At 45.2% G+C, this 12,610-nt stretch overlaps 2 protein-coding genes across 7 annotated transcripts in view; one reads left to right on the top strand and one right to left on the bottom strand.

The window, feature by feature from the left end:
* USP40 (ubiquitin specific peptidase 40) overlaps positions 1 to 5,331 on the top strand; it is a 38,909-nt gene extending 33,578 nt beyond the window's left edge. For 5 of the 6 annotated variants that reach the window (XM_075755882.1, XM_075755881.1, XM_075755883.1 and 2 more), the window contains 6 exons: positions 296 to 414; positions 751 to 816; positions 1,044 to 1,254; positions 1,393 to 1,488; positions 2,293 to 2,387; positions 2,862 to 5,331. In XM_075755882.1, coding sequence (XP_075611997.1) covers positions 296 to 414; positions 751 to 816; positions 1,044 to 1,254; positions 1,393 to 1,488; positions 2,293 to 2,387; positions 2,862 to 2,970 — 696 coding nt within the window. In that variant the 3' untranslated portion in view covers positions 2,971 to 5,331. Of the gene's footprint in view, positions 1 to 295; positions 415 to 750; positions 817 to 1,043; positions 1,255 to 1,392; positions 1,489 to 2,292; positions 2,388 to 2,861 lie in introns of those variants that run through there. The other variant, XM_075755885.1, reaches the window with a different exon arrangement.
* Positions 5,332 to 6,826: 1,495 nt separating this feature from the next.
* LOC104642773 (anterior gradient protein 3-like) lies at positions 6,827 to 12,233 on the bottom strand. The gene is made up of 7 exons (XM_075755889.1): positions 12,095 to 12,233; positions 11,017 to 11,080; positions 10,614 to 10,666; positions 9,956 to 10,032; positions 9,433 to 9,496; positions 8,717 to 8,800; positions 6,827 to 7,561 (listed from the first exon to the last, which is right to left on the bottom strand). Exons 1-7 carry the CDS (start codon positions 12,231 to 12,233, stop codon positions 7,512 to 7,514), a joined length of 531 nt encoding a protein of 176 aa, XP_075612004.1. The 3' UTR covers positions 6,827 to 7,511.
* Between the last annotated feature and the right edge of the window lie 377 nt (positions 12,234 to 12,610).

The raw sequence follows: 12,610 nt of genomic DNA, 5'->3' as shown, positions 1-12,610 counted from the left end.
TGGTTGTACAATTTTTGGTTAAAAAAAGAAATTTCCGTAAGTTAAGTTGAGAAATGTTGAGAGGGAGTGAAGTCCAACTTGCTTTGAGGTTGAAAAGGGAGTATGTCCATCATAGCCACTGCCTGTAAGTCACAAGCGACGGCTGGTATGGAACAAATCGAAATACCTTGCCCTATTTCTGGTTGCTTCAGTATTGCACTGAGAATTAATCAAGGGGTTTTCTTTTTTCCAAGGAGACTGGCTGCTAAAATTATTGAAAAAACGTATCTTTTGGTTGTTGTTGGTTTTTTTTCAGGCCATGACCTTACCATGCTGCCAGGAGCAGATTGTCCCACTGCCCTCGTTTCTCAGAGCGTGGACAGTGGACAGTAAGCGCCCAGGGAAGCTTTTACGGAACAACAAGCAGCAGCTCGAGTAGGTTTCTTACTGAACGCGCAAGTAGCGTCGCCACGGGCTGACTGTTGGCTGGGTTGTGGGATGGTGGGGAAATAAATCGGCTCAGGCATATGTCAACAGAAAGCTCATTTCTAGTTACTTCGGTTTTTTGCTGAGCATGGTTTTTAACTCACACCTTGCTTATTCTGCTAAGGTTTTTTAGGTATTTTTAAATGCAATTTTTGTACTTGTCTGAGTTTTCTGCTTTGGTTTTCCAGATAAGCACAGGCCTACTTGACTAAAACAGTATTTTTCTACTCGGGAACTTAGAATATATGTGACTGGAAATGTGTATAATCTTTGTTTTGTTTTCAGTGACTATAAGCTGGGTGCCAGAGTGGAAATCTGCATAGAACCCCTGCAAAAAGAAGAGCATTTGGGGTAAGATCTCAAGATACTTCTTTCTTACAGCAATGCATTTGAGATAAGACTTAACTGAGCAGGTTTTAACTCAAAACTGTCAGGATTTCAGATATCAGTGTTTGAGAAGACTTTGCAGGTTATTTTTTTGTTTTCCATGAACAAAAATAAGGGAGAAAAAAATGGGGAATTCTGGATTCTGAAAGCGTGACTCACAAGAACGGTCTGTTTTCTCTTCCTGCTGACAGCCCCCACGACCTGCTGCTTCGTGTCCAGATGGGCATACCAGGGGAGAGGGACTACTACAGCTCCACGGATTTGGTGTGGGATATCTCCAAAGAATGCACAACCTGGGCACTGAGACAACGAGTGGCTTCTCACTATTGTCTCCCTGTAGATAAAATTGAAATCGCCAAATATTTCCCTGAAAGATTTGAGTGGCTGCCAATATCTAGCTGGGTAAGATCTGGAATGAGAGAGAAGTGTGTGTCGGTTTGTGCTGCGGTTCTTGAGCAAATGTATTTAAGCAGATTTCTGAAATCTGCTGTGTAGGAATCTTCTGTTTTGATAAATTTATTTATTTATTTATTTATTTAGACACAGCAAATTTCAAAGAGGAAACGGAAGAAAAAACAGGAAAGTTTGCAGTCAGCGCCTTACCACCTGAAAGATGGAGATATCATTGGGGTGAAGGTAAATAAACTTGGCTTTAATTGCTGCACGAGGATTAGGTGCAGGCGCTGTCCCCTTTGCAGTATCTTAATTTCTTCCTGTTTTTCCCGTATCCTGCTACGTCTCTACGAAAGTTCTGGGACGTGAATCTGGACAATACATTGTGTGGATAGGAAATCTGTTGCTGCTGAGGCTTTTTCTTTTTTTCCTCCTGTTCTCTAACCAACCTGATGGAAGTTTCATGGTTTTCCCCTTATATCTCAGTATTGGCACTAGAGGGCGATACCTTAGAGGCTCTTGTGCCGCTCTCAGCCAGTGCAAGCAGTTTCTGAACGCTATCCAGGAGAAACTGGGTCTTTTTTCTTGCTCTCATTTTATTGACTGTAGGGTTTTTTTCCCCAACTCTGAGTAAAATCCGAGAACAGCGCCCTTTAAAAATCATATTGTAAATTGAAACTCATTACGTTTTCCAAAGAACTATTACAGATCTATTTCATTATTTAAAGAATTTCACAGGAGCATATTGAGCTCTGAATTAGCAATAAGGCTTATTTAGGAAACCTGGAAGAACATAGTTGCTGGGTTCTAAAGCAGTAGGCAAAAAGTCTGAGGTCCCATCCTGACGCATTAGACCATGGAGAGAAATCTCAGAATAAGGCAAATTCACTGTTAAGTGCAAAAGTAAAGAGAGGAGTTGAAAAAAATTTTTGACTCTTTGCCACTTAGTTAATTTGAAGTCAGAGGGAATGCTCTGAAAATTCATTGTGTAAACGGCGAATAGTTTGAGCTTGTAATTTTCATCTCCCAAATCCTTTTTCACGACAGAATCTCCTCCTCGATGATAATAAAGACTTCAGCACGGTGAGAGACGACATTGGAAAAGAGAAACAAAGGCAGCTTGCGTTAGAAAAAAAGAAAAGGTATTGAGCATTTACGTTTATTTTTCTGTAGAAATACGCAAATTATTCTTTGCTGCTTTTCAGACTAGCTCGACGCCTGGATTTTTGGCACAGTGCTAGCTGGGTGCTCTTAGAGCACGTAATTCCAGTACTCCTGAAGGAAGTGCTCCAGTAATCCCAACTCCTGGCTTTAAGTGCCAACTTCCTACACCGAGCCTCAGTTTGGTTTGGGGTTTTTTTGGGGTTTGTTTTTTGTTTTTGTGTTTTTTTTTTTTTTTTTTTTGTTCTTGCAACACACCGCGATGTTAGTCACTGCCTCTGGAGATGAAAAATCAACTCCTTGGCCGCACTGGCCCTGTGCAGGCTGTATGTGTGAGCTTGCAACGTCATTCTTACTACTAAGTGGAAAGCGGGTTCCAGTCCAGGCTCATGCCGCTCTTGGTGCGAAGGCTCAACGCTAATATTAAGTGGCATCTTTTTTTTTTTTTTTAATAGTCGGCAAGCTGAACGCTTACAGGACCACGTTTTCTCTGAGGAAAAGCTGCATATTAAGCACCGTAAACCAGAAGTGGCACTTTCTATCAACGTGGGCGTTTTCAGATAGCACCAGGAAATGATTTGCTGACCAGACCGTACTACTGATGTCCTGGATTGGAGTGGAGTACCTCAGCTGGACCAGCAAGGGGGTCTTTCCCGAAGTGCCCTCACGACTCGCCGAGACAAACTGGATATAGGATTCAGGATAACTCTGATTTTCTTCTAATCTCTGTTGGGGAAGTGCTTTAGCATCCCTTTATCAATGTGGTACTTATTCTCAGGCTAGGTAAATGCACTTTATCCACAAGAAAACTGATTAATATATTATATAACCTTTTTCTTTTTTTTTTTTTGGTCAGATGCTGATGTCTTGCACCATCACTACAGAGTTTGCTGTTTATTTTTAATGCAGTCATCATCGTCTCTTTTTAGTATTGGGTTTTTTTTCCATCTCTGATCATTGAAGTTACTAATGATACCAGAATTTGCTTTTCTCTCTTTCTATAGAAATCGAAGTCTGTAGTAGCTCGAGTCAGATTTCAGGAGTGAAGGAAATGTGGAAATCTCTGGACCGAGTGTACTAAATCAGCTCTTAAAAAGGCAAGTTCAGAATCTGTCAAGCACTAAAACCTGAAGACCTTTTGTGATATGGAACAGCAATGTGGGACCTTTATATTTTGAAAGTTGCTAGGGCTTTTTTGTTGTTCAGAAGCTTCATTAACAAACAAAAGGGATGGAAAAAATTGGCAGATCTGATGTTTGGTCTTAAGTAGGTTTTATTGTACTCAGGAAAAAGGCTTGTATTTCTTTTCAGTACTCTGATTCAGAAGACTTTCCCTCATTTCTTATCTTTTCAATTGTTCTGCTGGTCTTTGTTACATTTGAGAAAAAGTTTCTCTTGGTGTCACAAAGCTGATTTCCAGCCGCCGTTACAGAAGGGGATGTATGCGGCCGGCTGCCAACTGAACTCAGCATCAAAGGTTCTTAAGCATAAAGTAGAACGTTTACCGAATGCTGGTGAGATTGGATCTCAAGATGGAGAACGCGTGTAACTAGCTGCTGAGAGACTGTACTTTTCTTACCCCTGAGGCTGGGAATCAGGGTTTAGAGAAGTTATCGAAGCTTTTCTAATGCTTACGGCACTTATACTGCGTTTCCCCTGCTGTACGTGACTATTCATAATGCAATTTCCCATCAGGCTCAGAATTTTCTTTGAGCGCAACTAGTGCTGACAAATTAACTCAAACTCTTAATGGAGTTAGTGGTTTATAATCAAATTCTAAACGTGTTTTGAGTGCCGAGGTGAAAATGGAACGGTGGAAGATAACTCACAAGCCTTTCTGTGCTGCATTACGTGCTGGTGGCATCTAAGGCGTTGGCCTTTTACGGTTGGGAAGCTGTGTGGATGGATTGCCATATCGAGTGCAGTCTGCTGCCAAACACACTGCGGAAATGTCCGGAACCCTGTTCTGGAACCAGCAAAGCAATCGTTCAAAAATAGCGTAGAAGATTTTGTAGTAGAAGATGCTGGTACAGCAGACTACTAAAATTTTGGCTAACATGAGAAGCTCTCTCACTTACCAGAGTATCATTAACCTATAAAAGGTTATTTCAGACGCCTTCAAGACAAAACCTGATGCTCTCAGCTATCAGCAAAAACCCCCGTATGATTAGTATTTATTTCCTCGCATATCTTTAAAATGTAGCAGGTGCTTCTGCGCTTTCTTGGGCTGATCGGTTCAAGAAGGGATTACTTTAACTTCCTCACTGTAGGTAGGCTTTACTCAAATCTTGAAATCTTAGTTTTAGGGATAGATTTTTCTGACTGAGGTGAGGGCAGCCGATTGCTTTCCCCATCTTACTTTGCATCGCCTTCTTCCACACCCACAAGCGTTCTTGCAAGCCAGGGTTTGCGGAAACGATCGCACGTGCTGATGACTGAGGTGAGCGAGAAAGGTTTGTGTTTGCAGCTTGTTCCGTTGCCTTGCTGTCGCTTCAGTTCCTCCAGTTCCTCGCTGGACAGCTGTACTGAGCTCAGCCTTCCTGCCCACCTTTAATAACTCCAGTCTCTTCTTGAAAACGTGAAGTTTGGAGAAATTTAAATACGGATTACAAGTGCTCACGTGGGGACTTTAGTCTGTGCCTTTGTTAAAGTGTAATGTAGCAGCGCCTGCACTGAACCAATCTTGGATTATTTCTAATGTTGGCTCAAAATGCGTATTTTTTTTTTTTTTTCTTAAAACTCTTGTGGGTTGTTCCACAATGAGAGAGTTCATTAAAAATGGGGGTGGGGAGAGGGAACACCTTTTTAAAATGGAGTCTTTGTGATTCCACAGTTTATGATGGTTATATTCCAAAGCCTGAAAAAGCTTTCATCTTTATTTTTCAAGTGTTCTTCACAAAATAAAAAGTCATTTCTATATGTCTATTCGATTTGTCTGTGTATGTCTCGCCAATAGATTGATCGGGAATGGCATGAATTGGCTTCTAACGCTGGATGGGACACAACCTTCGTTAAGCTTTAATTTTCCAGTCTGTTCCAAAGATAGCAATCTGATCTCTGCGAGAAGTTTCCCCAACCTGGCTGGGGTCACAATCTGCGAAGAGCTGGGTTCAGCTGGAGGACTGGGATTTTTCTGCAAGTTAAAGTGATTTTTAGCTCGTGTTCTTCCCATTTTTCAGAAAGCATGATCTGGTATTTACTTCCCATTATTTCAGCTCCGTAGACGTGCACGAATAGATTCATCTGGTCAGTTTTTCAGGGGAACGAGCATAAATCATCTAGAGGACTGCGGCTGCTCCTGGTGCAGTCCTTGCCAAAGAGCGAGTGTTTAGCTCTGGGAATCTTAAGAGAAAACTCTGCATGTTCTTTTTTTCTTTTCCTCTTTCCTGTGCTCAGTTGATTACAGAGCAGGAGGAAGTGACCCGTTTAAAAAGCCAAGTCATTCTTGCTCGCTTTAATCCTCCCTCAGCGGCCGCTGAGCGGAGCGGTCACGCTCTGAAGGGTGTCGTAGGGACAAACCCCGAGAAGGAGGTGTGACTGGGACGGGGGAGCGGTGGCGCGGAGGCTGCAGGCTGTGCTTGGGGGGAAGCTCCCTGCTTCTGGGGCTCACTGGCTGCTACAGCTGTTTCCCCAAAACAACTGTTCTCTTTTCTGACTGACCCTTGGTCAGCGCGGCTCTGTGTACAGATAAATGACGTGATAATGATACAGCTCCTTCCATGGATCTTTCTCGCAGCTGGGCAGCAGAGGATTCAATAACCATCAGCTTCCCTATAAACTTCAGCCGCAGCCCAAACCGCGCGTTTTCCTTCAAATTCCTTTTTAATTCCAGGTGATGGCAGGGAATCGCCGATCACTGTGTGTGTTCAGAAATCTCCCGTGTTTCACACAGAAGCTGATGAGACCGCTGTGTAATTCTGCTGCTGTACCCCTCTGGCTGCCGTCACTGGCCAGAGCCACGTTTTGCCTGGACGTCCCTGCCAGCAGCCCCGGGGACCGCTCCGGGGTGACTTCCATGAATTAACCTGTGCTCTTAATGCCTTAAGGAATTTAACCCACCAGTCCTTTTGCTCGTAACGAGAAAGGTATTTGTTAGCTACCACGGCTTGTTTTCTTCACTGGATGCTCCTGACAGGGACAGGCTGTGATGGGGTTTGGTTTTTCGGGGGTCATAAGTAGGTAGAGCCACCATCGTTTCTGTTAAACTGATCCTTGTTTGGGTTCCTTAATAAATGCTAATAAACTCATTATTGCTGCAGAAAGAAGACAGCTGGAGCTGTAACGTACACATGGAGCATATCTTCCTCTGGGGTGGTGTGTAGGACCGTTAAAGATTCCTCAGTCAGGATTTACTTGCAGTGATTTAAGAATTCTTGATTTTTTTTCATATCCTAGACTCAGCATACATGGCTGGGGCTGAATGAACTCGGTTAACGGCCAGGCTGTGAGAAGAGGGACTTAACTCAGTTCTGTGGAGTATCAATTTATTTATTTATTTTTTAATTATGGCCGTGCACATAAAATAATGTGGAAATCAAGGAAAAGAAATCTGGAAAGCAAAAGTTTTAACAAAGAATAATAAACTGTTTTTCTGAAATTCACATGAGTGTGGCAATTCACAAAGCAACAAAAATACAAAACCTATCTTAACATAGACTATAGCTGCATGCGTTTGTTTCTTACTGTACTAAAAGGTTTTCAAACTAACAGACGAGGCTTAAAAATAGAGGGGGGGGGGAAGAAAAGAAATTGTGGAAAAATCACCGCAGCAAGAACAAGGTAGTTAGGTGTACATAAGACAACCCTAAAAAATGTAGTTCTAATCTAAGCATCCTTTTCAGAATGATGCTAATTGGGGTAAAGAAAAGTTTGTAAATGCTACGATAGAAAATTCTTCTTTATTAATGATAATCGTAAAGTCACTAAGATAAACCGCCGTTAAAAACCAGCGGGCAATGCTTCATTCCGGGTATCTCTTGCTCTGTGGGGTGCGCTGGCTTCTCCTGGCCGTGGCTGCTCCGCAACGACCTGCGAGGGGAGGCGCGAGGGCGGCAGGCGTGTGCTGGGCTGTGTCTCGGCGTGCGCGGGCCGGTGCTGCCCCTCGCTCACAGCTCCGTGTGCAGCAGCAGCTTCGCTTCTCTCATGTTTTCAATCACTGCAGAGAAAGCACTGAAGATGCGAAGGACGGCAGGGAAGATGCCTACGTCCATCCTACATCCAGCTTAAGGTCAGAAATTAAAGCCACTCTGCATAGCTAGAATTCTAAAAGGTGGTTTGTTTTGTTTTTTTTTTTTTTTTTCAATTGTAATGAGTAGTTTTGACTAGTTATTTTGTCTCAGCAACAGGTTTTAACTGGAATTAGTATCTGGCTTTAGAAAATACTAAGACGCTTGGGAGAATTTTTTTTTTTTTCTTTTCCTTCTCTTGGGGTGTTTTGTTAACTCCTGTTGGTGGCAAAAGTGTCTGTAGTGCTGTGTTTTAATCGGTGCTGCAGGGACAGAATGCCATCAGAATACACCACCTCATCCGATGGAGTTGGTGGGTGGCACGGATGGGTTTTTTTGCATTCTGTGGGTGTCCCGTGAGGCTCAAAGCTTTATCGGAGTGTCAGGCAAAAGTCCGTGTGCCGCTGAAGCGGAAAGATTAGGAGAGGGGACTGTGAACCCAAACCACAGAATTGTGAGGAGCCTGCTTGTCCCTGCGAAGGGGTTGGTTCTGTTACCCTTAGCTGTTGAGCCTGGCTCATCCCAACTCCCTACGACCTGGGGGTCGAGACAAAACACAAACCTCTCAGTGTTACTAAAGTGGGCAGCCAGGAGAGGGGAGTGTGGAGACATCAGCCTTTAGGAATTAATTCCAGTCCTTGTGAGATATCTATTTGTAAATTTTGGTTACCCATAGGGTGAGAAGTACTGAAACGGGTTCTGCGGTTCGGGTTATGAAGCGGAGCGGCAGTGTCTGTGTGTGCCTTGGACCAAAGCCGGTGGGGTTTTGGGCCAAACCGCCGCTGCGTTTGGAAACTCCACCAGCAAGGTTCAGACACTGAGGACACCTCTCCATGCTTCACTACCCAGTTTTTCAGAAATATTCAGCTATGTTATTTGGTGTCGTGTCCCGTGTCCCCCCCAGAAGGCACTTACACTAAATTTACTTCATTCATGTTTATAAAGGGCTCGGAGTAGATTTTACTGCAGAAATAGATCCAGCATTTCTCAAGATTCTCTTACTCCCTTTTCCTTTAACCACGTTTGTCTTGTATAAATTCGAGATGGCTAAAAAAAAGGATCAGTAAAGTGCTCGTTTCACTCACAGGTTGAAATATCTTCTGGTTCGTAAGTGTACATCCTGTTCTCGTATTTGCCAGTTAGATCAGCGCGAACTGTCATTGAAGGATCTTGAGGGGGAGGAAAAAAAGTGCAAGATATTAGTAACGTGCGCTTTGTGAAGTGGGGCGGCAGTGACTAATTTTATGAGGATAAAAGCCCTATAAAAGGGTGTTGATTGGCCTTTTTGTGGCCAGAAAGGTACATCTGGAAGCACCAGGCTCTCAGCAGCTGTACGTTACTGAAGGAAGTCTGCTTTTGAAACCCTCACGAGTAGATCCTCTACGTACGAGTCCCGTCTGGTGGCTCCAGAGTACTGCCTGTTGTACCCTTTGTGTGCAGAAGTTTGGTAAATTTGCCTTCCGTATAGTTGTTGGGCAGAGTCAGTGATGGGCACAGAGCGGTTGGCTTTTGTCTGAGGACAGGCTTGGAGTGACAGGCCGTTCATTTTCACTACTGCAATAAGAATGTCACAGTCCTGATTTTTAAAAAGACGGTAGTGGTTTTGGATGCCCAATTTAAGCGCAGATTGTTAAATCAATTTTGATTTCTCCAGTGAAGCTGTTCCATTTGAAAATCTGGGTTATTCCTACAGCTTTAGTGCTCAAAAGGAAATGAGCTATTCCATGGAGCGACGTGAATTCAATGGGGACCGTATAGAAAAAACGCTGCCCTGATTATTCCCCTGGCCCCAGAGACTCACCCACAAAGAGGATCCGCGGGACGTAATGGCCATCGGGTGCCATGTTGTCATCGCTGCTGGAATGCTGTCGGAGTTAGAGAGCCTCTTAGTGACGGGTGACTGTCCGAGCGCTAGAAACGGACTGAATGAGCTGAGCTTGCCTCGTCTACCAACTCCTAACAATTCCGGTGTGATCAAATACGGAGTTTCCCTGTTCTGTCCAAGTTGTCCCGTGCTAGATGCTTGGGGATGAGGACAGAAACCCCAGGCAGGTAACTCAGAAACCTGATGACTGGGTGTTTTTTCCGTGTATCAGAATACTACCTGGAGCTGGAGTACACAAAATGTGGGTATGGAAGCATCTCCTTGCCCCCTCTCCAAGGAGGAGCTGTCTTGGTGGTGTAAACCCTGTTGTACATCCCCATAGAAGTGGGAGAAGAAAAGATAATTTCAAATACTACTTCAAAGCTGTGCAGAGCTTTAATGTGGCTTAACCCGTTCCTGAGGAAACATTTTGATTTAACATTTTAACATTCAGACTCACCACCAGATTGAGCATGATAAAGTCCTCCTGAGCCATCTGCTGGATCTCTCGGCTAGAAGCAAATGCTTCCCTTAAAGCTAAAAGAAAAACATTATTTGGGTGGAAAAAAAAAAAAAAATCTGGATCACTGCTTTCATGGTTTTGAAGGCTATAAAGATACTTTTCCTGGATACCTGAAACTTGAAAGCCATGGTATAAAACAATGCAACGGAGACAGTGTGATGCCTAACCTTGTGGGCTTGACATCTTTCAGGGACTCTTTTTGGGGGGGATACAATTTCCCCAAGTTTTAATCACACAAGCTGATGATTTCTGTGCTTGCTGGGGCTCAGGACTGGAGTTGGGAGTAGGTGGGGAGGAGAACTGACAGGAGATCAGGGGTGGGAAAGAGGATAAAGGAGGAAAGCTTGGTGTCTGCCTGCCTGTTTTGTAGCCATGTGTCTCTGCCAGGGAAGTTTTGACCTAGAGCACGTTACTGCCCAGAACAGCTTTACAACTGTTTTTTAGCCCCAACTCAAGGGTCCCCAGTGGATATACTGTCTCTCCACCTTTCCCTGCGTGAAAGGTTTCCCACCAAGTGCTCAAATGCTTTGTAAGGAATGAGGACTGGCACAGATTTGGATCTGCCAGGATGTTTGGAAGGGTTTGTTTTGCTCACCTTGGCTGTAAGGACATTCTTCCAAGTGATGAATAACCATCAGTGGCTTCTTGCTGAAACGACATGGCAGGAAAGGAGTGGGGAGGCAATTCAGACCTTGTACATACCACACTTGCAAAGCGGCTCCAGGGATGTGTTTACACAAGTATTTACATTTTCGAGGAGCAGTAGCGATGGGGCTAGCAGGGAGGTGTGGACGCTGTCACGTACTGAGGGGCGTAATGCTGAAGGCACTGCAAGGGTGTTTGCTCAGCTCCCAAAAGGTAAGCTCTCGCCAAAATCTTGTTCAGCCTCCGTATCACGCAGCAAAATACAACTTGTATCACCAAGCATCGTGTTAGAGCGTAGCTTCGTTCCGTGCAGTTAAACGTATGAACCAGCATAACAAGAATTGAGGTGTTACCTGTGTTTTGATCTTGCTAAACCTTCTTCGTATGTCTGCACCCATTCAATGTCATCTCCCCAGCCTGTTGAGAGCACCCATAGTTAATTTGCTGGTCAGTATGGGTGAGGATGCTCTGCTGAATGGGGAGCTGGAGCCGCACATGTAACTGGGTGGCACAAGCTAAGCACCTTCCTCAGGGTGTTCAGACCCTGGTTTGTGGGTACCAGGAGAACCCCAAGCAAAAAGGTGCAAGGAAAGGGATGCTAGGGAAGGGGGGGGGGTGAAAGCCCAGCCTTGCTATAGCTCAGGGGGTGGATTAGGAACACAGACAGGTATTTCCAGACGCTCAAAGCTGGAGCTCAGAGTTCTCCCTGAATTTGTCCACCCTCCCAAAGAGCCAAACCAGGCTTGCTGCTTGCATCTGGTTTTCTGCAGTAACAGAGTGCTCGACAGGCTGGGGGCTGGGGGGGGAGCAATGCAGGAGTGCTTTGGTGTGAGGAGCTTGGATCGTACTTGATGGAGCAAAGCTTGGACCTGAGTCTGGAGCCCCTTCCAATGGCTACAGCCCCCTGCTCGTGCCCTGCATCACCCAAAGGAGAGCCCAGGGAGGAAGAGGATGCACCTGCAGCCCATGCTGGGCCTTTGATGCTGGCAGGAAAGCAGACAGCAGAAGGGTTGAGCTGGCCGTAGCCCGGCTGTGTGCCTCTGGTCTCCTGTGTACACAGCATGCCTGCGGGGGTCGGGGCTGCCTATCAAGCCCAGCCCCTGCAAAGGTGATCCAGCAGCGGATCAGCGGCCCATGTCACAGCCTGGCTCTTGGCTCTGTCCCCAGCCCAGGTTTGGAGCAAAGCATCTGTACCTGTTCCCAAGCACAGAGCGTGAGGATTTCTCCCCTCCTGAATGCACCAGTGCTCTTGGCCACGGTGGAAACGGCACCTATGAAAGGTAGGTTTGGGCTTCTGCTTTGGAATGGTGACACAGGGGGGATCTCCCAGCCACTGCTCTCAGACGTTTGCCTGCCTGGCTATATGGGCGGAGGTGCACGCTGGGGAAATAGGGGTGCCTCAGGACTGCCTCGAGCATCCCAGTCACTCACCTCGAGAGAGAGTCTGCGGGGTCTGTACCTGAGCCGGGCTTTCTTCCCCTTCATCAGGGAGCTTCTGGATCTTTTTCTGTGCAGCCACTATTACATCATTGCAGAGAAGGAGGGAGCACAGTAACGGAAAGGCGTGCATGCTTCTGCCTGGCAAAAACCGAAAGAGAAAAGATCAGTTCAGGTAGGCAGAATGTGACAAATACCCAAAACCTTCAGGAGGAGAAAAGAGAGGCCCATGAAACATTCATCTCCCTGTTAAGAATGGACTAACTTCAAGGTTGATGCTTGAGCAAAAGCTTTGGGAGCCTCTGAGAGTTTGTCCCGCTGGTTGATCTCATCAAGAAAGAAGAGCTGTATCTGTCTGCACTTATCTCCGCAGCTTACCTTGCAGCTGAATTCCAACATTTGGTCGCATGTTCCCTACCATTTATTGAGATCCGGAGAGAAGCTGCTCAATCCACTGTGAAGTGGTCTATATTTTCAGCCAAGCAAGAATCAGCCAGAGCTCCGGTTAGG

Source organism: Balearica regulorum, chromosome 6 (genome assembly GCF_011004875.1).
Source record: "Balearica regulorum gibbericeps isolate bBalReg1 chromosome 6, bBalReg1.pri, whole genome shotgun sequence".
Lineage (NCBI taxonomy): Eukaryota > Metazoa > Chordata > Aves > Gruiformes > Gruidae > Balearica > Balearica regulorum.
Note: the sequence above shows the minus strand (reverse complement) of the source record. Positions and strands in the feature narration are given on the sequence as shown.

Coding starts and splice junctions, on each gene's coding strand:
- LOC104642773 (XM_075755889.1), bottom strand. CDS start 12,233: ATGCACGCCTTTCCGTTACTGTGCTCCCTCCTTCTCTGCAATGATGTA. Junction 9,497..9,955: donor TTATCATGCTCAATCTGGTG/GTGAGTCTGAAT, acceptor TAACTCCGACAG/CATTCCAGCAGCGATGACAA. Junction 7,562..8,716: donor ACCAGAAGATATTTCAACCT/GTGAGTGAAACG, acceptor CTTTCTCTGCAG/TGATTGAAAACATGAGAGAA.